The 24021-nt window shown below is 45.0% G+C and overlaps 1 protein-coding gene across 1 annotated transcript; it reads left to right on the top strand.

The window, feature by feature from the left end:
• Window positions 1-351: 351 nt before the first annotated feature.
• On the top strand, window positions 352-22620 carry KPNA6 (karyopherin subunit alpha 6). The gene is made up of 14 exons (XM_059830970.1): window positions 352-425; window positions 12600-12733; window positions 13488-13583; window positions 13874-13973; window positions 14284-14378; window positions 15460-15591; window positions 15821-15909; window positions 16942-17041; window positions 18059-18222; window positions 19090-19168; window positions 19296-19421; window positions 20017-20144; window positions 20667-20845; window positions 21850-22620. Exons 1-14 carry the CDS (start codon window positions 422-424, stop codon window positions 22032-22034), a joined length of 1611 nt encoding a protein of 536 aa, XP_059686953.1. The 5' UTR covers window positions 352-421; the 3' UTR covers window positions 22035-22620.
• Window positions 22621-24021: the final 1401 nt, after the last annotated feature.

Below are 24021 nucleotides of genomic sequence, written 5' to 3'. Positions count from 1 at the left end.
AACCCGCGCGTGGTGTGTCGGCCATGGAGGGTCGTGGGCGAGATGGGACACGGGGGGACGGGACATGAGGGGACAGGGCGTGTGGGGATGGGACATGAGGGATGGGGTACAAGGGGGTGGGACGCAAAGGACGGGGTGTGAGGGATGGGACACGAGGAGATGGGACACGACTGACGGGACGCCAGGGCCAGGCCAGGTCCGCCCCGCCGCCCCCGCCCGCTGGGGGCGCCCGAGCGCCGCGGGCCCCGCGGGAGAGAGCGGCCGCGCCCCGCCCCTGCCGCCTTAAGGGGCGGGGCGCCCGCCAGGCGGAGGTGGTTTGTCCCGTTCCGGCCGCCGTCCGCTCCCCTCGCCCTCCCTCTCCCCGGGCCCGCCATATTGTGGCCGCCGCCGCAGCTCGGGAGCCGCCGCCTGAGGAGCCGCGATGGGTGAGGGCGGGCGCGGTCCCGCCGGCCGGGGCGCCCCGGCAGCGGGGGAAGGGGGGCGCGGGGCGGGGAGGAGAAGCCGCCCCGCCGGCCGGGCAGGGGGGACAGCCCGTCCTGGCGCCGCCCGCGCCCCTCACCGGGGCTCCGGGCGCCTCCCCTCAGCGGCGGCGGGCCGGCCTGGCGGGGCGAGGGGCTGCGGGCCCGGCCGCCGCCGCTGAGTCATCTCGCCACCGACCCCGGCACGGCGGGGCCCTCCCCGGGCAGGGCCCTCGCTGTCTGCGGCCTGGCGGCGGGGCCGGGGCTCGGGGCGGCCCCGGGGGGACCGGGCCTCTTGCTGAGGGGGTTCCCCGGGGCCGGGTTCTGCCCCAGCCAGGCCGCTGGACCAGGGGTGTTGCTGGGGGTTCTGTTGCCCGCTCTAAGCAGCGCTAATAGCGACCCGGGGATCGACAGCTCGGTCTCCGGGCTGCTCCGGGGGGGGCAGCGGGGGTTGTTTAATACTGCAGTGTTCTGGTTCTTGGGTACTGGGGACCGCTTCTGCCCCAGGCACCAGGGTAAAAGCCTTGAGAGGCAGCGGTGGTGGAAAGGAACTGCTGCGATGGAAGCTTCATCAGAGTGTCTGTGGCATGCTGTCAGACCCCTGGGCTTTGGTTCATTGAAATTCTGAAGTTTGTAAGAGTTTAGAACCGAGCTCAAGAGAGATCTTACTAAACCATTCACTGTTCTAATAACCCCTCAGGGCCTTGGCTATTGCAGCTTTTGTAAAATAAAACTTCAGCAGCAGTGTCAATGTAAATTTAGCGAGGCTGTCCCCGTGCAGCATGTCGCCATGGACAATATAAGCAAATATGTCTCTGGACGCTGTGCAGGAAAGGAGTGTAGTGGAGAAGTTTGTTTGCATGTTCATAACCAATGCCACTAAAGGTACTTAAAGGTTCAGAGAGGTAGCAGGTAGCTCTTTCTGTTAGCTACAAATAAATCACAGCTGAGTGTTGCCCTTCGAAAGGTACTTTAATAACAGTAGATGTTTTTTGTCACTTTTGATGTAGCCTGCAATTGAAGCTCCCTACTCAAGGAGGAGAGAGATCTTTTTCTTGAGGCTTCAAGTAGTAAGAGAGGGTTTGAATGGCTGAGGTCAATGGGAAAGCCAAGCCTGTAGCAAGCAAATTCTCTGTAAAGCAGAGTAAGGATCCTCTGGGAAGATTAAGGTCTTAGCAGTTTTTACCTGCAACATTGTCTTTTAACCAGACTTGCCTTCAGAAGTCTTAAAAATGCCCTTTGGGGTGGGATGCTGCTTGATCAAACTGATCTCGTCAGAAATTCTCCTGCCGTCTTCAAACCCCTCCTGTGATGTTCCAAGGAAAGTTAATGGCCGCAAGTCTGTGTATGCAACGGCTGCAGCACCTCCCAGTCCAGAACAGCTTTTGAAACTTAATTTGTAGCTCGAGATGTAAAACCTTGACTGGCAACTTTGAGTAGAAAAATGTCCTCGGGCCTGTAGGTGAATGTCTGAAAACTGCCTGTGTTATCTGGAGCTGAGGACATTCATGCAAAGGAGCTTCCCATCCTTCCCCACCACTGCCTCCCCCTTTCTTCTTGGAGTTTGAAGCAGGTGTTTTTCTGTCAGCAAGAATTTAATACTCCCCTCATTTGAATTATCCTCATGTAACTTTTTCTTTTTAAATAAACTAAGACTGCTTTTCCATTGTTTTAGGTTTATAGGACTAAATGGTGGCAGCAAAACATTATCCCTTCTTGTACGGTGCAGGTTGAGGGTGCAGTAGTGTTTGTAAGCAGTTGTGGTATTGGCCTTGCCTGTGTTGTTGGAAATGCTCGTCAGTTTGTTCTTCGTTTGCTATGCAAATGACATGTCTAAATGCCTTTATAGTGCTCTTTAGCCTGTGGAGCAGTATGTAATGCTCAATTTTTAATAAAACTTCTGTGGCTGATGATTTTAGTTATTTGGTTATTTTGCTTTGTTTGCTTGTGTTCAGGAGAGCAAACATGAACTTTGTAAAGGGGAGCTTGATCATTTAAATATTTAGTGTAATAGTGAAAGTGCTAATTCTTTCAGCCTTTCAGCTTTAAGCTATTGTGCGGGTGAGGTCCAGATAAACTCAAATTTGCTTAGCAAATCAGACAGTACTGCCTGTTTCTGGAGCAAAGCACATGTTGGGGAGGATGAGCTTGTTGGAATTTTATAGCCCTCTGTAATTGTCTCGGACTATTTCTCGTTGTTTTTAACCTCCTATAACTCTTGTGAGTTGAGCTGACTTGGAGAGTTAATCCCTGTTTTAAGAACTGTTACAAAGGACTCTCTGACCTCAGGTGACAGACTTGATCAGTACACTCTTAAGGAAAACGGAATGTCTCAGAATATGTAAATCAGGTTGAAGAGGACTTAAAGCCCCCAAACCTCAGATTTTTTGGGGGGATAAAAAGATGAGGAAGAGGTGGAGTTGCAATTAATATGTATTGAGAACTGGACTGAGGAATGGGTGAGTTCTTCTTACGTCAGGGCATGGATAGCCTAAAAGGAATTCTCATCTTAGACTGACCCTAGCGATGGATGAGTGTGCTGTAGGACTGTTAATTTTCCCCAAAGAGAATTTTTGCTTTTCCCTTCCCCCTCTGCAGCCAGCACCATCAGCGAAGCTGTTGCACATTCCAGCAGTGATATCACATCACTGGCTCCTGGTAGCTAAACCAGAAGGGAACGAGCCAATGGTGGCTGCAGCACCAGCCAGCCAAATAGCTGCATGGATAAGCGTTTTACTAGCACAGCATGTACTGTGTGTGAAGCGCCCAGCCGGGGAACAGTGGCAGGCTGGTTTTAAGACAAGCTCTGAAAGAGAACTGGCTCTGCGTGTGCTTATTTGTAGTAAACACTCAAATAACCTGCGTGAGAACATAAAAGCAGCAGAGCAAACGTGCAAAACAGACCTGCAAAACAGAATGAGGGACAGGACGACAGAACTTGGCCATTTTTCCAGGGTTTAACAGCAGCTGGGCTAATTCCAGGGCTGTAGAGGAAAAGCCTTGAGTTGCTGCTTGTTTGACAAGACTTCTTACGTAGTTGTTCTTCTCCAGCACAACTGTTTAGCTTCCTTTTCCCTCTGTTGTCTTCCAAGCAAATGAAGTGGGTTTTTTCTTCACTGCAAAACTATCAAAAGAACATGTTCAATATAAGAATCTGTTCTTGGCTAACTTCTGGTAGCAGTTCAGACCTGTCTTTTTATACAGTGTGTACAAGTAATTCAACTACTTTTTTGTATTTATTATAACCAACTTGATTTAATTTGTATTTAAGAAGTACAGATTGTTTAGGCTTCCCTTTCTATGGTTTCAGCAGAAATCATAAAGTTATCCCAGACACACTTTTTCCAGAAGAGAATCCTCTGGAGTTGCTAATAGGTCCATACCTGTACCTTCTGTCAGGAAGAGCCTTTATGCTGTGTTGTAAAGTGAGTGCTGAAGCTCTTAAGAATTGACTGAAGATGTGTCTATAGAGTGCTGTAAAATGCATTACATACCTGAGTTTCAGAAGAATTTCTGTTCTAAAAGTTAAGGAACTCCTTCACGAAGGGGAGGTTGAGGAACAAAATTAATGTAAGCACTGCTAATTGTAAAGTCATGCTCTTTACATTTACAAGCAAACCAGCGATGAATGCTGATGTACTTGGCTAGGTGAAGAGAGAGACTTTAGATTTTGAAACGCTTCAGAAATGCTTAACACTGTTTTGTTGTCTCTTGCATAGAATGTTTTCTTGTTCACTTAAAGCAGCAGCTTTGGTGATAGTTTGACAAAGTAAGTGTCAATGAGGGGATGAACGTAGAAGTGGCCAGAGATTTTCTTTTCAGTTGTAAGTAGGTGACAGCAATAAGAAACTGTTCAAAACTGACACGCTGTACCTAAACGCTGAATCAAGTTTCCAGGGTTTCACTGTCAGTGCGTTCTTGTGAGCTGTACTGAGTAGCTGACTGCAGGAATAACAAGAGGTTTTGAGTTACAAATGTTAACTATTAAGCCTTCCGGAGAAATGCGGGATCATAAAGCAATAACATGTAGTCAGCCTGATGTCCACGGCCTGCTATTGACTCCTGTGTGCAGCCTCAGAAGATGATTGGCATATTCTTACAGGCCCCTCCTCCCCAGATCCAAAAATATCAGAAATACTTTGATTTTTTTTTAAAGACATGCCTCAGTAACTGTAATTGGAGATAGCTTGAATATCGCATGTAGTTTTTAACGTTGTCAAGGGAGATGAGTAGAGTCTTAAACCTCTGATTTAGCACTGCTAGCTTGTTCTTCTAAAGGTAAGGTTCATTTTCTTCATGTGATCCGAACTGCTCTGATGTCTACTACTACTAAATCAGTTTACTTCATCTGTCTCCTGTTCCTGGAGGGCATGGTGTTGAAAGCATAGGCATTTTGTTGAACATGGATCCTGCAGAGAAAGACATCTAGCAAGCTTACTGTGCTGGTAACTGTTGCAGAAGAGTCCTGCGTTTCCTCTACAGTGTCTGAACCTCCTTGGCACCCTGGAGCGGGGTGGTGACTATGGGAATTTGATGTGGTTTATCTCTCTTTCCATGCAACTTGGTCAATCTGAGATAAAAATGAGGAGACCAAGGGCAGCAAAGAGCAGTGACTGCTCCTGTGCTGCTGGTAGATTTTCTTGTAGGAGTGTGATGCTGTAGGAATATGTGTTTAGCTCAGAGCCTGTGCAAATGGGGAGGCAGGAGGATGTGGGAGGTTCCTCTGGGTTTTCAGGTGAGTATATGAAGTGGAGGAACATCCTGCTGGGTAGGAGAAAGCCAAAGAATTTAGTCAGTAAGGCTTTCAAATGAAACTTAGCAGTTCACTATGTTTTGCTACTACCTGTCAAATTTAGGGGGGGTTTAACTGTAACTGACCAAGTTTATACTATCACAGGGGAACTTCAGTTGGAAGGGGCCTTTGGAGGTCATCTGGCTCAGAGCTGGGAAGCTTTGAAATGTACCCAGTGGGTGCTAATTGGCACACCAGTGCTGATGGAGCTCATCAAGTGTATTCATTTACACTTGCATAATTCTGCTGCCCTTCTCCACTCCAAACACGCAGCTGTCAGCCTTCCTGGCTGGCCAGGCTCTGCCTTAGGTGTGTGTCTTATGCCCAGCAACAGAACTGTAACAGATATCTTAGGAAGATTATCTTTGTGAAAGGGTGTTTTGGCTTAAAAAAGGCCTTGTCAGATCCGTCAGCGTAACTGTTTCTCTGCTCTGTCACTTTGGTCTGACTCAGCAGTGCAAGTCCTGATTTAGACATGTGAGTCCCTGCAGTGACTCAGCTTGGAGGCTTTAATCAGCAGCTGAAAAAGCGTTTGAAGCAAATGCTTTTTGTAATGCAGAGAAATGGGAAGAGTGTCATCTGGAAAGAAGCAAGGTTGGGTTTCTGATCCAGTAACATTAAGAAGCCGTTAAATCTTGGCGTGGCAGTAATGACCCTGGAATTACAGTTTTCTGGCTGAACTGCTGTAGCTTATGTTGGCTTTTACACAGATGCTTACAGGATTTGAGTGCTTTGCTGAGCCTTCAAAGTCAAACTTGCACACTGTTTTTCCTTTCTTAAGTGGTAAATACCTTCTCATCGTTCAGTATATGAGGATGAGTGTGGTAATCTGTACTAGTAATTCTTTGGTTTACATGGCAACTGGAGGATTTTTTTCCTCAGCGAAGCCAACAGTTTCCAACAAAACCTTTGGCAGGAGCCAAATTTCTTCCATCTCCTGAGGGGGTTTCCTTTGCACAAGGAATTGAATTGTTCAATTGTTCAGTTAAGCTTCAACCCCAAGTTTGACTGCTCCTGTAGCTCTTGTAAGAGGATTCTCAGCTCACAGAACACCTGAAGTTGTTCCTGGTGTGAATTGTTAGCTTAATAAAGCCTTGCTTTGGTTTTAATGGACCAATTTTTATCAATAATTTGATTCCAAAGGTGTTAGCATTCAGAAATTGTTGGCATGGGGACTTTTTAATGTTTATGCCAGAGATGTGCTGTATGCTAGGAGGCACGAGCTCATAGTGGCTTTAAAAATCCCACTTAAGCAATTTTTCTCTCTGGGGAGACTGAGGAAGAATATTGGAGAAGTCCATTGGTTTCATGTGGGCTTTTAGTTGTATGAGTTTTGAGGATGTAGGCAAACAGTCTTCTAAAAGAAGTTAGAAAAGTGTTTTAACTCTTTGATGCTTTGCAATCCTGAAAGGTGTATCAGTATTGGGCTTGCATGTATGTTTAATACGGATCTGGAAAGGCAGCTGATAGCTTCATGCTCTGAAATGACCTTAGCAGATCACTGCAGCAACTTACTCCTGCCTGGTTAATAGTGAGCAGAGTTACTTGTCTGATACTGGCCTTGTCTCTCCTTCTGGCTCAGGATGATGGAGATGCATCTAAACTCGTGTTGCTGTTTCAGTCTCAGTCCTTGTTTGTAGCTGGTCAGATAGTGGCTTCATCGGCTGTCACTAAGCAGGAGTTAGTCTTCCCCCGAGCATGTCACCCTGCATGGCCACTTGCGTAGCTAAGAAATGAAAGCTAATGCGTCTGACACTTAGTACAGGCTCCCTTTTGGCCTTTCTGCCGAGTTTTCCAATTGCTGCTGTTTTCCTCAGGACAGAGGAGTCCCTCCGGGCCAGGACTAGCAAGTGTTTTGCTTTTTAGCGAGCCTTATGTCTGTCTGGTCTCTGAGGTGCCTGAGCAAAGCTTTATGTAGCTGTGCTTTAATAAAAGCAAGTCATCAAACATGTACAAATGCATTTCAGAATTTGTCCTGAAGAGCCAGGGTTACCTGCTGTTATGTGTTCAGGATGTAGAAATAAATCTTTATATATGCAGGCTGATAATCCTTAGATCCATTTAATGTGTCATGTCATCACTGCATTTAATATCTGCTTTGGCATCTTGGGGCTGATAGTAGGCAGATCTGATTGGAGGTGCAGAGCTTGGATGCTCAATAGGAGAACTATTGAAATGCAAATACCGTCACTTTCTTCTGTGGACCTGCTGTGAATAAAGGTCACTAATGCAGGGAGGTGAAGGCACTGACTTAGGGAACTGTGTGGGGTCGGGGGATTCCTAGAGCAGAAGTGATAATTTTGTCGGAACACCATTTTAAATGGAGTCAGTCTTGCAAGTCTAAGATTACTGTTTTCTTCAGTGAACTCTGTCAGGTTTTGGTGTAAATAGCAGATCCTCAAGTGTTCTTCACATCTGGAAACAGTGTTAAAACTCTTGTAGATTTGTGGAACTGTTTGGTCTGCAGAGGTGATGGGAAGAGATGGGTTGAAGGCTCTGCAGTCTTGTGTTTTTAACACTCAGTACAAGCTTTTACCTCTGCAGTTTTTAATTCTGCCCTAGAGAAGGTGAATTGGGCTGAGGAGATGTTGAGGTAAGGGTGATGCACACTGAGCTCCTCTGTAACCAGCGGTCAGGAATGGCAATATACCGCTGAGGAAACAGGACTGCTCCAAAGGGACTTCCAGTGGTCAGTTTTAATTGACCAGTGAAAAAGGAAAAGGTAGCGACTGTACCCTTCTGGGATAATCCAAGGGATGCTGAACTCAGAGGAAACTGGCTTCCTAGAAAACTGGTCTGTCCCTTGCAGCAGGAGGCTAGGATGGTAGGAATGAAGTAGAAGCAGGGGCCTGAAATGTAAGTAGCTGGACTGGCTTTTGCTGTTTTTGGAAAAGCTGTGTTACTGTTTCCACTGGGGGAGGAGGTGCCTCATTCTAATTCTGTCCTAATTTTTGTTGTTTTCCTTTCTTTTCTAACAACATATTCATGCTGTGCTGATATTCTCGTAGAACAGGGCAAGCTGTGGCCCTTGCCTAACAGTACTGCTCCCACACAGGCATGCTTCTGCACCTGGGCAGTCAAGGTTGAGCTTAGTTTGCTGCCTGAGCAGCTCTGGGGGTGAAAAATACGGGTTTACGCCTGTTGTGAAGGGACGGTGCTGAGATTGCGGTGTCTGGCCATACTGTCCAAGTGCCTGCATATCCTTCTTGCATTGCCATGTACTGAGATATTTGGAAGACGTGCAGTAAGCCTGTCCTCTTTCTTCAGCAAGTTGTTAGATGGCTCACAGCATTGAGCCCCAGGCATCTGCGCTTGGGTGCCTGCAGCCGTTCCCCATCACCTGAATGGGTACCTGTACCTGTCGTGCCAGGAGGACGCTCAGGGGGTGGCTTCTGGGGAGAGATAAGTGGTGAGCAGGCTGCAGGCACTGCCAGAACAGTTTATCTGGCGTGCAGTCTGTTTGGTGTGGTCTTAGGAAAAAGGGGTACCCGGAGCAGCTGCAAGCTGTACGAATTGCTCTGGGTGAGCTGCTGTGGTATAGAAGGAAAAAGCCTTATTGCTCAGTTTCCTTGGAGTGCTGCAGGTAAGCTTGGAGCCCTGGAGTTCTGGCTGGAACAACATCGGAACAATTTTGTAATTCTAGGGTGTGAGCTGATACTATCTTCATTTAAGGCAGGGCTAAGCTAGTTCTTAGAGAAGAAAAACCTTTCCTAGGAGAATACATGAAAGGTACTTTACTAGTAGGATAGTGTTTTGTGGAGGTTAAGGTGGCTGCCTAAATGCAGCAGCTAAAACTTTAGAGCAGTTAAAGAAACTTGCTCTAGTTAAGTTTCCATCTGCCACTTTATGGGTGAGGACTTTTCTGTAAAAGCGAAACTTCTCAGAGCAACAATGTTAAGATGCAAAGTGAAAAATCTGTGGCTTGAGTATTTTCTATGCGTCACTCCTCTATGAGCAGATGATTGCTTTCCCTAACCTGACAGTCCAGGCTACTCCAATAGTCTGATTTAGTGGGATTGTTTTGCGGGTATTCATACTGATAGAATTTGAGTTAATAGTTAACAACAAAGCCTGACTTGCAGATACGCTGGATGAGCTAGATGTTTTGTACTGAAACACTACAAGTGAAGAATTTGTACGTGCCTGGCATCCCGCTGTCTGTTTTGTTTCATGTGTTTGGGCTTGCGGCAGTCTGTGGTGCCTACAGCATCTGCTGAGCTCACAGTGAAGTCATAATCCTGCATTTGTGACATTCATCCATTGCCATGGAAATGGGATGTAATGTAACAAATTAGCATTCTAATGTCATTAAAGTATTAACACAGATGATGGACTGGAAAAAGTCAATGGAAATCATCTGAAGAGATAAATGTGTGCAAGATAAAATAGGAAGTTAAGTGCCAGAGAGACTGTTGCACAGTGATGTGCTCTTACACAGCTGGTGTGAAAAATCAGTCTTCAGGGGCTAGTTGTATCTTTGGGGTTTCCCTGCAGTATAACAGTGTTCTTGATGCTCTGGAAGTAGAAAGCCTTAAATGACAAGGTGACGAGTGTGCTGAGTGTGCTCTGAGACCTCGCAGCATGGCCGAGTGTCTCTGGCTGTTTTCCGGACACCCGGAGCAGGGTCCAGGGCGTGCCCAGCTGAGTGGGGTTGTGCAAGTTTGGAGGCAGCTGAACTGTCATGTGTCGCTTAGCAGCCCCTTAGTCATATAAATAGCTAATCCTGTGTATAGTGTTAAGTCATTTAATCACTTTTTCTCCTCCTTTGCTTAAAAACTACCTTTTAATTGAAGACTTTGCTTTCCGAAGGGAGGTAATGAATTTGTCTTTGTTAGGGATTCTGTTATAATATTCAGAATTAAGCTAGCAACTCTTACTCTTTTGTGTGGCCATATAACCATTAGTATTGGGGTAGTGATATGAATACGCTGACATAACAGTGGTAAATACATTTTCTGAGTTAAAATCTATATGTAGATGACACATCTTGCTACTGTAAGATCAGATATAAACCCCTAAAGCCTGTAGATTTTTTTAAGCCTTCTATCTTCTGAATTAGCTGCTTTTCAGTTAAAAATAATAAATTCTTCCTTCCAGTCTTCCCAGCAATACTGTATGCCAAGAGGGATGGACAAGTGGGAGCAGTTGCATAGTTCCTGTGATCTTCAATCCCTGCTTTTCTTTGCCATGTAAATGGTCTTTTAGGATGAGGGAAGTGCTGTCAAATGCCTTTAGAAACAGGCCAGCTATTCCTCTGAACCTCTGACTTGTGAGAAAAACACTGGGGGAAAAAAAAGTAGTGGTTTAATACAGGCTTCCCAGTGAGGCTGTCAGCAAGGTATAATCCAACTGCCTTGTTTAGTGTTATAAGTAGGCTTCTCGCCTTAGTTTTACTGAGGTCAGACCTCATAAAATGGGGTACTTAGAAAAGGGACTAAAGGTAAACTTCCATAAGGCTCAAGATCTTGCAAGAGCTACTGTAATTTGATTGCTTCAACCCTACAATCAGTTTTGAGGCTATATGCCTTTTCCTTAGTGGTGCTCAGCATGACATAGTCCCTTTTTCTTACAACTTCTGGCTGTTTGCTGTGCCCTGAGCAAGTTACTGAAAAAGGCTTTCTAACCTGGCACTGGAATACTGCTTTTACTGATGATGAGTTGTGGTTGGTGGCTTCTTTTTAGCTTCAGAGGTGCCAATAAACTTGCAATCCATCCTGCTGCACCTCTTCAAGTCTGGTGTTGTCTCTGGGTACAGCTGTTGGTTGCTGAGTTTCAAAACTGTTTCACGGCTGTGGACGGCGCGGGGCCAGGGCTGTTTGCCGGGGATGCGCATCTCTATTACAGTGTAAATGACCAGAGGACCTTGGGGTTTGACAGTTTTTTCTTTATCTACTGCTTTTCAGAAGAATGTCCTCTTGATGTTTTGGCTAGGGAAGAGAATGCCCTCTTAAAAAGCAGATGCTGTGAAATGGAGTCTGACTTTTTCAGTGCTTGGTGTCTTTTTAGCTATTTTCAGGAAATCATAGAACTGAAAGTATTTTCTTTCCTCTCCTGTTAAAATATGAATTATTCCAGTTGTTTCTTCTTTCCATAGCAATGAAAAGTTGGATATTTGTACATTGTATGTGTCTTTTCTTGGCTTGGTTGTGGGCTTTCCTAGTAGGAGGGCAGTAAGGTCTGAAACTTCTCCGGCTGATCTTGGAAGGGCTCCAGAATGGCTGGAGGCAGTTGATAAGTCAGACTGAAACTTTCTGTAAGCATGTGGCTGAGGAGTGCTTAAAGCTTGAAAGAGGAGGGGTAAGGAGATAACGCTGCAAACTTTCACAGGACACTTCCTCCACCTGCCCTTAGCAGTTGGAAGGAAACAAAGATATTGGTGTCCAGTGGACTTCTGGAGAAGAGTAAGTTGGTCTTAGGGTTAATTGGCACTCTGATGCTGTGTATCATGACTGCTTCCTTCCTGTCCTGAGAGAGGCACAGATGTTAAGCAAATAATCTGTATCATAAATGGGAGAAAGGGAGAGTCTGGAAAGACGCAAAAAGGAGTCAACATTGTCAAAGCAGTGGGTTACAGATGGATGCAGCTGAGGAATTGATATCCTTCTGTACTCAGGTTACTGCTTGGCCCTGGGTGCCTTTAACTGTGCCAAATAGTGGAGTGTCACTTCCCTGACTAGGAGGCAAATACACAAGTAATCAAGTTTGAAGTACTGCATTAGTCAGATATGAAGCAGCAAAATAAGTAGGTCGGGTACTGAACACTTGCAGTAACCTGGCGGGACAAATATGGCCTATATGTTATGTACAGCTCTGCTTTTTGCAAGGTTTTTTATTGTTGTTGTAAAATCATGGCCTCAGTTTGCTGTGAGTGCTGTTGGATTTTTGCCATGCATACACAGTGAACCTCCCAATCTCGGGGGGGGCGGAATGTCAAGGTGTGATTTATGCCATGATGATACAAGGGAAATAATTTCTGCTGAAAACCAAAGTAGGATTTAGTTATGCACCTCCTGAGGACAGCGAAGCTGTTTGAGTGGAAGCCTTTCATATGGGTAATGTGCTTGATATTGTGAAGTTGGGTCCAGGTTCCTTTCAGAACAGTAAATCTACTCTTATACTTCTTAGAAACTTCATAACACTCTTGCCATAACAGCATATCACGTGAACTAAGGTTAGGATCACGTTCTAACTTGACGCTTCTACTTCAGTTTTTGCGACCAGCTCTTGCAAATAAGTCTGTTTAATCTGGCTATTCCATGAGCATGGACTTCCTTGTCAGAAAGGACATGTGGGTAAAAGAGCAGAGAGTGACAAGAAATCTGAGGCAGGTATTTTTTTCCTCTCCACAGAAACCATGGCGAGTCCTGCGAAGGATAACTATCGAATGAAGAGTTACAAGAACAAAGCCCTAAATCCCGAGGAAATGCGTCGGAGAAGAGAAGAGGAAGGAATTCAACTGCGCAAACAGAAACGAGAGCAACAGGTAACTGTCATCTTGACTAGATTGTGTACAGCCTTAACACAACCAGGATTGTGCTGCTGCCAAACTGGAATCTTCAAGGATCTGTGCATTAAGGTTCGTTGGCAGTCCTCTTATTTTTCCTGTTCTAACCGAGATCTTGCTTTTCTCTTTTTCTTTGTACCTAGTACAGAGCGTATCTCACATCAAGAGCTCTCCAAACACTTTGTCCTTGGGGTACTAGAGGTTTTTGTTCACAGATCCTTGTTTTTAAGGGGGTTTTTTTGAGGGTTTTTAATTAGTGAATGGGGTTATTTCCTCAAGAAGCAGGAAGAGCAAGTGAAAGTATGGGCTGTGTGTATTTCTTAACTCTGAGCTGTTTTTTTTTTTTGGCTTGGAGGTCTATGAAAGTAAGAGGTGATTCCCAGGTGATGTATGTGGCTCAGACTAAACGTTTGCTCTACTAGTGCATCATCTACAAGCTGCCTTCTCCCCAGTTTCCCTGACTTGTTAGGTCAAATTCTGCACTTGCCTGTACCTATGTCTCAGTGACTGGGGCATTTGCATATCTGAGGGCAAGACTTAGCATGTTTTATTATTGGGGTTTGTATGCCAAACTAGTCTTCAGAGTGCAGAGCTGTTATTAATGACTACTTTTCTATTCAGGTTGCGTTTAGTCTAGCTGATGGTATCTTGTTTGAGGAACAAGAATGTCTAGTTATGAAGACTGTTCGTCATTGCTTTCTAATAATGACTCCTGTGTTTTGTTCCCTGCCAGCTCTTTAAAAGAAGAAATGTGGAGTTGATCAATGAAGATGCCTCCATGTTTGATAGTCTCCTTGTGGATTCCTATGTTAGTTCCACAACATGTGGGGTAAGGTGCCTTTCCTTGTTGTGATCATGCCTTCAGATTTAATGCTGTGGACTGCACAGAAGCGACAAGCCTCAAAGGTTTTGTTTCCTCACTTTTGAGAATGTTGCAAACGTTAGTACAGTGAACTGTCAAGGTCTGCCAGGAAGTAAATAGTGTGCTGTAATCTCAAATTGTGAATCTCTGGATTACTAGCTAAGCACAAAATCATGGTAGGCTGTCATGACTGTGATGCCTTAAATAATATTAGTGTGAAATGGAACCATTGTTCTGTCTCCTTTGCATCTTTTCAGGAGGGAGTAATCACAAGAGAGATGGTAGAGATGCTTTTCTCAGATGACCCTGACCTACAGCTAGCAACCACTCAGAAATTCAGGAAGTTACTCTCCAAAGGTAAAAATAACTCATCTTATCCCTGCCGTAGGATCTGACATAGCCTTTCTTTTGCAAGCATTTGTGCACATGTATTGCTGTACAGAAGCTTAGCAGCTTTGAGCTGGGGGAAAGAAAATTATAATCTAGAAATTTGATAATCTAGTATATTAATGATTTACAGTTGTATGAACTGGACAGAAAGTGATTCTGGAGAGTTATCCTGCTGTGTTCAGTACAGCTGGAGATAATTCAATGCAGTAATAGTTCAGGCTTGCTATTCCCCTGCATTAGATGTATATACTGTTTTGACACTGCCTTGCTATTTCAGAACCAAATCCTCCAATAGATGAAGTGATAAACACTCAGGGAGTGGTGGACAGATTTGTTGAATTCCTGAAAAGAAGTGAAAATTGCACGCTACAGGTAAGAGATTGCGTTATGAATTCTTCATGGTATATAGCTGTTTAACCTTCACAGCTTAGAACTTGAACCCACAGGTGCTATGAGGGAAAAGTGATGTCTTGAATCAAAAGATGCAGGTTATATGATGTATAGGAGAAGAAAAAGGTAGCCTGTGCTGCTTAGGCAAAAAAAGGAAATTATAAATTGCTCTAAATTGAAGTCTTGGAAGAACGCTGACAAAAATAATATAGTTCAGCTGCAGCAGAAGAGAATTTGGCCTTCCTGTGTCTGATATTTCCACTGGGAGCTAGTGGAGCCACGGAATAAATGTGTAGGAAAAACCTCCATTATTGGAGGCTTTTAAGTACCGGCTAAGAGTCTGTTAGAAATGACTTAGGTAGCACTGATCCTGCCATGGGGCAGAGGGATGGACTATATGGCTTCTTGAGATTCCTTCCAGCTTGGTAATAACTATAGTTACTTTGTAGGAGTTAAAGATACTTCCATACATGGAATTGGATCTGAGGTGATGACTGCCTTCATCTTTCTTCCTGCCCTCTGGCCCAAGGCCGTGTATCATAGGGGCTTACTTTCAAGAAGAACTGAATGGAAATCTGTTTTTAAACCAAAGAATGAGTGGCAAAAGCAGGGAACTTGCTGCTCAGCTTCACTTTGATCTCAAGGCATCTTTGTGGTATTAACCAGATGAGAGTGTGTGCTAGAACTGGCTAGTCTGCACTAGGTATAGAAAACTTTCTTCTCCACGTGTGTTTGTGCACTATGTGTCTTCGCTTTTCTCGCTGGAAAATAGTTGTATAGGTGAAATGATGTGGTGTGTGTGACTGACAGTGATGTCTTCACTTGCTAATCCTTTGAGAAGCTGTAGCCTTTGAGAAGGCATTTAGCAGATGTGTCTTTTTATTGCTCATGAAAATAAAACCCTTTCCTTTGAGTATTGAGGTGTTCTGTTGTGGTACGCTTTCTTTCTCCCACAACCATTTTAGTAGAAGTTGAAAGAATTCTAGCCAAAACTTAATGGCAAATATTTTGCTAAATCAGGATTATTTTATTCATACTTTTGTCATTTATTTGCTTGTTTCAGTTTGAAGCGGCGTGGGCACTGACGAATATTGCATCAGGAACTTCCCAACAAACAAAAATAGTAATTGAGGCTGGGGCAGTTCCTATATTTATAGAGCTATTAAACTCTGACTTTGAGGATGTTCAAGAACAGGTGAGGTTCACTTCTTTCTTTGGGGCTAGGGAGAGAACTATAGTGGATTGCACACAATTAAAATGCAGTGTTTAAAATGAGTGACCAGGGTCTAACAACTGGCTTCAGACCACAAACTGAAGTATTGTTTGCCTGGAATTATGGGGAAAATGCTTTCTTAGCACACTACCCTTTTCCTCCTCTGTTCAGAAACTGCGTGAATGCTAAAACTGTTGCTGTTTCCTTTCAGGCTGTCTGGGCATTGGGGAACATTGCTGGAGACAGCTCTGTGTGTAGAGATTATGTCCTTAACTGCGCTATTCTTCCTCCCTTATTAATGTGAGTAGCCATGAATACTTGCCAATAGAGTTCTTGAAGTCCCATTGTACTACAGCAGAGCAATATTTGAGCTGGGTGAATAAATTCCCTAGCAATGTGTGGTGATGTTCACTGAGAATCAAACTGTTGGTACCAGATAAACTGGCAGTTCAGACAAGTATCTGATAAATAGCATGGGACTTGGTAGATACCATGCCTTCTCACAAACCTTTACACTGCTCTGAATCTGACGTGGGTGCTGTTGCAGTGTGCTTGCCTTTCTGAAGTCACAGGGCTTGCTGTTTCACTGTGTGTCCCTCCAGATGCCTGCTCTTTGTGCTTATGCTATGGATTTCAGGTGCTTGTCTGAGTGGGCTCTTCTAGGACTAAGGAAAGGGAGCAGGTCTCTGTACACCACCTTGCCTCTGCAGCTCTTAAGTGTGGTGCATACCCACCATAGTCAGAAGATCTGTTTGTCAGTGTGCTCTCAAGGACTGTTTGCTGCTCTGGAAAGAATTAATCTTTACTTTGTCCTGTCCTTGGCAAACTGATATTTTGTCACAAGTGACTTGGATTGTTATGCTGCTACTTCTGTCAGTCACTGGTCAGCAGTGATTGCTGGCTGAAGTCCTCAGCCCACAGGACTTGCTGTCCTCATTAGAGTTGAGAGAGAGCAGTTTGTGTCAGTTCCTCTCTAATGAGGACCCTCTGACCTCAGATAGGGGTGCAGGTGTTGGCCTGGGCTGAATTTGAACTTGGAACTGCATTCGACTAACTTACCTTCCCTTCTGCAACTTGCCTAATGTGGAACTTGCCTTCCTGACCCGTGTCAATTGACGTTGTTAGGAATAATAGATATTTATCCTAAGAAGTAGTTGCATGTCACTTCTCTTCTTGCTTATTGAGAGGCTCAAGTGACAAGCAGCATGGCTTGAGCTACAGCAAGTGGAATAGTGATTTGACTTCATTAAAATCATACTAGTTTTTCCTTCTTTTAATTCCCTTGCTGGCTTCCATATCAAGGATTATAATTCATGGTAACTGTCTCTTTAGGCTCCTTACGAAGTCCACCAGGCTGACAATGACACGAAATGCTGTCTGGGCCTTGTCAAACTTGTGCAGAGGAAAGAGTCCACCACCTGAATTCGATAAGGTGAGAATAAATGCCTTGTTGGCAGACAGGTGATGGGGAGACACCCAGTTAAGATGTTTGTCTAAATTATTTTTGGCTGTTGGACTTTTGTAAGTCATTCTGGGAGGGAACAGGGTGAGGTTCTTCCTGCTGAGGTTGATCTTACTGTTCAGCAGATGTTTGAGTGCCTGTTTAATTTTCCACCGACCTTTCTGCCTGGCTCCATTGGCAGCCATCCGCTGGACCCTTCAAGTAAGGGGGCAAGCCCAAGCTTCCCGGCAAGGTAGCAGACACTGTGGGCTTCTCTGAACCCTGTTATGAACTCTGGAAGTTTGATACTTCACTCAAATTGTGACTAAAAACTTGATTCTGAGACCTCCAAGTGCTACAAAAGAGGACTCCTGTAAGTACATGGGAGCTGTGGTAGCTTTCCTCTTTCCCTTTTCTGGTGTCCTACTGGCACTAAGAAAAGGTTCTGCTGGCCTTTCAGGTGTCTCGTCCTCCTTTGGTAGAACAAAAATGTTTTAGGATCAATGTGTTTCACTTTTTTTTAAATGAAAGCTCCTGTGTCAAAGCTGGTAAGCTGTGGTGAGGGATGAAGTCTGAATTGAGTGTGAATGTAAAACCACTTATAAATGATTGAAGTATTCAGGGGTGTAACTGCTGATGGTTGCTGCTCTGAATCCTGAGCTATTTAGAGTTATTAAGAGTAAGAAATGGAGCAGTGCTCTTACATAAGAAATGTAAGGAGCTTCCAAACAGTAGCATGCACAGTAGCACTTGTCTCAGGAGTCTAGACTTGGTCCAAGAGGAAGGAATGTAATTTTAGTTCAGCAATAAAGCTGTTGAGGTAACTTTAGACACTGTGATTATGAGGTATGCGAACCAACAAGGAAGCTGCTGACTTTGGGGAAGGAAACTGTGGACATTCAAGACTTGTTATCTTGCCAGTCAGCATAGCCACGTGGTGTTTGCATGCAAATGTGGTGGTCCTTGACAGAACGATACTAACTTCTGGGGTGGTGGCTGTTGTTGTAGGTATCTCCCTGCCTGCCAGTGTTGTCCCGATTATTATTCAATAGTGACTCTGACCTGCTGGCAGATGCGTGCTGGGCTCTTTCCTACTTATCAGATGGCCCCAATGAGAAAATTCAAGCAGTTATTGACTCGGGAGTGTGTCGACGACTGGTGGAGCTGTTAATGTAAGTATCTTGTCTCGCTGCTTCAGCCCAGTGAGACTGGGAAGCGTGTGACTGAGCATGGGTTTGTATCAAAACCCGTCAGAGGACCCTTTCCACCTCTCATGGGCACAGGATCCAGGTAATGAGTACCTTATCTGACTTTGGAGCAATTATGTCGGAGGGTCTGAAGCAGTCTGAGAGCTGTATTTTACTGGCTTCTCTTCCTGAGAGAAGCTGAGTATTTTCTAGTGCTGGAATGCTGGTTAATACTGTATGCTAGGAAGAACTTATTAAAGAGAGATTGGACTGATGCTTCTAGTCTGTGAAAGGAGAGAGGATTGCAGAGTGTCTTGTGCTCTCGAACTTCAAATGTGCTTATGGAAGCCTAATTACTAGGTAAATAAAGGAGGCAAGACTAGTGTCTAGCAAAAGTCAGCTTGGCTTTGTTTCTCTGATATCTATATGGAAACTTGGACAAAAATGTTTGCTGTTTGCAGTTTGAATGGGCCTCTTCTCTTTAAGATCTTCAGAATTGGTAGAACTGCAAGATACTTCCTTCCAAAATTATCCTGAAAAATTATGGGTGTTCTCATTGGGTTAACCACATCTTTGATCAGGAAGGCAAAGCTTTTAAGGAGAGATCGGTACTTAAGCTGAAAATGATGGAGTTAGCATGTTAAGGATGAAAGCATGTCTGTATTGCAAGTTTGTCTTCAGTCTCTGCTTATCTAGTGGCAATATGGTCAACTTATTGTATGTTTCTATATGCTAGGGGATGGAATTCTAAGTAAACAACGCAGATGAGATATTGGGAGGAGAATCTTCTGAATATCTGGGTGCATGTGAGCTGATAGATTTGGTTTTGTCCTTCCACTGTTTTTCCTGCAGGCACAATGACTACAAAGTGGCCTCCCCAGCTTTACGAGCAGTTGGCAATATCGTGACAGGGGATGACATCCAGACCCAGGTGAGGGGAGATGACTGTCTTGCAGGGAAATGCAGTGCCCATGTAGCATATTCACTGTGTGAAAATTGAAAGTATTTAGCTCTGTACCTGATACTGGTGATCTCACTTCTGCTTCCTTTCTCAAAAGGTGATTCTGAACTGCTCAGCCTTGCCTTGTCTCCTTCATTTATTAAGTAGTCCCAAGGAGTCAATCAGGAAAGAAGCCTGCTGGACTATATCTAACATCACAGCAGGAAACAGAGCACAAATACAGGTACAGTTGTCTCCAGCCCACCTGTAATGATCCTAGATTCCAAGATCAGCATTAAGGATTTGCAATTTTTTTCTTATCTGACGCTTAGAGGCTGGTTTTGTTCACATCTCTTATTCTGCAGTGATTAGCAAATTTGCTGCTCCCAGCCATCTGCCAAGCAAGAGCTAAAAAAAGCTTGCTAATTGTACCAACAAAGACTAGGCTGAAATGAGTCCCACAGGTTGGATCACTAGTATAAGAGGAGATACAGCCTCTATTTCTCCATGCTCGATTAGAGATACCCCTTTGAAAAGCTGGAGCTTGTTGAATTTTAATTATCCTTTTAATGACCTACATACAAAGGCAGATAGATAAGTCATGAAAGCTTTCCTACAGTATTGATGCAATAATAGGGATTGCTGTGCTAGTTACGGAATTGAGTGTCTCGTGTTAATAGGATTTGGCTGAGGAATAAAATGGAGGAATCACTGGAGGGTACAGCTTGGGAAGTTCTTTTGCATTGGAAAATGGAGGTAGAGGTTCCTTTCAGGTGCTTAATAGCCTTTTAGAAATCGTGTTGCCAATTCAAATGCTTCTCACTACTCTCTCTCCCCAGGCAGTCATAGATGCAAACATTTTCCCGGTACTGATAGAAATCTTGCAGAAAGCAGAATTCCGCACAAGGAAAGAGGCAGCATGGGCTATTACAAATGCAACGTCAGGAGGAACCCCCGAACAGATCAGGTACTCCCTGTGGCTCCTCTTAGGGGAAATGTGGCTGAATGCGTGGTAGCTTTGTCTTTATGGGAACTGCAAGACAAGTAGCAAGGGAGTAGTTCAGAGAACCTCTGAGAGAGTACCTGAGACATAGGCAAAGCTATAGCTGGATCATATATTGTCTGTAAATTGTAGCCTCCTTCTGAATAAGGATAAGCTAGTCCAAACTACTTCCCCCCCCCCTCCCTCTTTAGATAGCTTAGACTAGGCTAAATGCCTGAACTTGGTGATGGATTAAATTCCAGTGTGGACTTAATTTGAGTAGCAGCTGGATTTCAAAGGGAGTTAGCAGGTTTCTTAAAAGAAGGGGTGCGTATACAAATGCAAATAAGTGGATAAAAATTAACCTTGCAGAACAGTAAAAATATATTAAGGTAGCTTTTTGTATTTTAGTTTGACTCGTTTCCTTTGCTGTTTCTAAATGAGCAAAGGTGATGCTTGCTGGATCCTGAACAACACATGTATGTTGTTGGTGCTCTCTCTCTTCAGATACTTGGTAAACTTGGGTTGTATCAAGCCTCTTTGTGACCTGCTGACTGTCATGGACTCCAAGATTGTTCAGGTGGCGTTGAACGGCCTGGAGAACATACTCAGGCTTGGAGAGCAGGAAGCCAACCAGAGTGGGACAGGCATCAACCCGTACTGCAGCCTGATTGAGGAGGCCTATGGTAGGTTGTGGCTGGTGGCCTTGCTGCTATTGACTTCAACACTACAGGATGTACTGTGCTTTGCTGGTTGCTTTTCTGCTGTGTTAAGGGATTTAGTACATTCCAAATGAGCCAATATTTGTTCCAATAGTCTGTCTTTTTACACTCTTATGATTGGGCATACGACAAAATACTTAAAAGTAAAAACTATCATACTTCTGATCCAAGCTTCCTAGACCTGAAGGCCAAACTGACAATTGTGGCTCGCACCAATTGGGAGTATTAATGAGAAATAAGTTGAGCGAAGTAAAAAGTGACACCTCTGGGCCTAAGATTGCTCTGACTGTACACTGAAAGTGTTCTACACTGTAGATGTGTAGTGGAAATCCAGAGAGACTTAGTTTTTCCCTGGAGAGACTTAATTTGGTGGGGTTTTTGTCCTGTTCTTAATGCTTTGAGGAGCAGTTCCTATTTTGGTCTGAAACTCCCTGTATACTGCCAGTGTCTGACTTGCCCTCTTACTGACTGTTACATTATGTGTCCTGATTTTCCCAGTAAAAGTAATTCTTGACATTCTTGAGAGTATATTGTGCTTGGATGCTTTCTGTTCAGCAGTGGATTTAATTAGGACAGCTAAAGCTGTTGCTGCCCTTCTGCTGGAGGCTACCAGGACAGGCCCTGCTTCCTTCCCCTCCCTACCTCCTGCAACTACCAAACTGTTCACAGCCGGTTGTTTTAATTTCACTGAAATCTGGTTTAGTCTCCAGCAGAGAGCTGGGAGCACATCTGCTTTAGCTGTGTCAGCTAAACCTGCTATTGAGAGGACATTAATGCTGCCTGATACAGATAAAATCCACAAGCAGCTCTGCAATAGTTAGCTTTAGATGTCACTGCTGCTCACAAAATGCAAATCTAACACAGGCAAAGATCTTGCAGTGAATTGGGGCAAGGGTGGAGGATGGATGTGGGACAGCATCAGTATCAGGATCTCCTTGTTTCATTGCATTCCCCTCTCTTCCTCCAAGGTTTGGATAAGATAGAGTTCCTACAGAGCCATGAAAACCAAGAGATCTACCAGAAGGCCTTTGACCTGATTGAGCACTACTTTGGAGTAGAGGATGACTCTGCTTTAGCTCCGCAGGTAGATGAGAACCAGCAGCAATTCATCTTCCAACAATCTGAAGCCCCCATGGAAGGTTTCCAGCTATAATGTGCCCAGGGGTGAAAAAAACCACCACAAACTTGCTGGAAAGCAACTGGGAGCAGCTGATCGTCCCATCCCCTCCTTGCAAATGGAAGGCTAAACACCCACTCCACCTGTTAGGAAACAATTCTTCCTTCAAACAACTAGAAACAGTGCTTTGTCCTCACGGAGAGAAGGGGATACTCTTACACTTACTTCTTTTTGCTGCTGCATACATGTCTTTAAAGCAGGCATCTGGGTGGAGGAAGGACACTGAGGTAACAGATTGCACCTCTTGGGTTTTTTTCTTTGTGGTGATCTCTCCCAACTGTCACTTCTTACCTCGGGTACTTAATTGAGATTTCAGCATTGGGTTGGGTAAGAACACAAGTAGAAAGTAAGCATTCTGACAACAATAATTCTGGAAACCTGGGTTGATCTATTTAATTTTTTTGCACATGTTACTCTTTATTAAAGACTCTAATTTGCCAAGAGCAAAGTTTAGCCCTGGCCTTTCTGCGACCCTCCTTCAGCGGACAGTCCTGTTGAACCTGGGCCAAGTTCCCCTGAAATATACTGTAAATGGACAGAGAAATGGGAAGTTCTCCCACTCCTGGGAAGATTTTTCGGGGGGGAAGGCTTCTTCCCTTTGTCTAGATTATTTTTTTGTTTGTTTTTTTTTTTTTTAAGAACTGCTAGTGGTATTTACAAGGAGAAAAAGCAACAAGACCCCAAAGATGGTAACTATGAAGAGGGCGGGATGCTTGGGTGGTTTTGAAACAGGAAGCACAGCTGCTGTTGCACAGGCTTTAAACAAAGCATTGCTACTGACAGAAATCACAGAACTGTTGAAGTGATGAAAACCCATCTTCATCTTTACTTGAAGTATTTTTTTTTTTTCCATGAGAACATGTTTTGAGTTCTGGGTTTTTTCTGACTTGGGTTGGGGTGGATCATTTTATGGGTTGGAGGAAGAAAACGTAGCTACACTTGGCAGCAGTGTTGCGTGCGGTGTTAACTTCAGTAGCAACAGGCCTGAGTTTTCAGGTTTACCTCCTGCTCACAGTTGGATCATGTACATTTTACTTCAAAAAAAAAAAAAGTCAAATCGCTGTATTTTTTATATTATATATAGGTAGATATTTGTCTAATTGGCCTTCAGAGAAAAATATATATGAAATTTCTGTAATTTATGTAAATAGAGCACTGTGAGGCAGGCACACCTGGAAATGACGGCCCCAATTCACTCACTGGTTGTCCTGCTTCTTTTCCTCTGTTTACTCACGTACTGTATAAGCGAACATAGAGCTGTCTTAAACTCCTCTACCACATTTGAGTTACTTAGCCAAGATTTCATTCAAGAAAAGCGAAGGTGCCAGGCTCCAGAGACCCAAAACCCTTCTGGGATGCGGGGGGGAGCCGGCTGCTGCTGTGGGCCAGCCCCTCGCTGCTGCCTGCGGCAGACAGAGGCCTTCCTGGGGGTGAGAAGCGAGGCCTGGTGCTGCTCGCGCCCCGGCCGGAGCTCCGATTTGATGAGTCCTTTGTTGTGAAACGAATAAAACTACATCTGTGCAGTTGACTGAGGTGTGGCTGTGGCAGAAGTCTCTCAGGGCGCGCGCCTTTGCTGGGCCGGCCCTCGCCGGGGTGGGTGAAGGGGGGCGGCTGGGACAGCTTCCCCTCTGGGGAGGCTCTGCCGTGACTGCCCCTCCTTCTCGGGTGGCGGGAGGGCTCTCCGGTGCCTCCGGCGAGGCTTCCCTCAGCGGGAACACGGAGCTCGCGGGGACGGGGCTGCTGAGGGCCGGGCCCGCGGGGTGGGCCGGGAGGTGGCTGTGGCGCGGGGCATGCCGGGAGATGTAGTTCCCCAAGGTGGCCGCGCGCAGGGCATGCCGGGAGTGGTAGTCCGCGGGGGTCGCCCGCCGCGGCTGCCGCTTCTCCCCGGTCTTTCCCGGCAGGCCCCGCGGCGCCCTGGCGCTGATTGGGCCGTAGAGCGGCCCGGCGCATGCGCAGTGCGCGC

Source organism: Gavia stellata, chromosome 29, assembly GCF_030936135.1.
Source record: "Gavia stellata isolate bGavSte3 chromosome 29, bGavSte3.hap2, whole genome shotgun sequence".
In the NCBI taxonomy this organism is placed as follows: Eukaryota; Metazoa; Chordata; class Aves; order Gaviiformes; family Gaviidae; genus Gavia; species Gavia stellata.
Note: the sequence above shows the minus strand (reverse complement) of the source record. Positions and strands in the feature narration are given on the sequence as shown.

Coding starts and splice junctions, on each gene's coding strand:
- KPNA6 (XM_059830970.1), top strand. Junction 13,584..13,873: donor TTAGTTCCACAACATGTGGG/GTAAGGTGCCTT, acceptor GCATCTTTTCAG/GAGGGAGTAATCACAAGAGA. Junction 19,169..19,295: donor GGGATGACATCCAGACCCAG/GTGAGGGGAGAT, acceptor CTTTCTCAAAAG/GTGATTCTGAACTGCTCAGC.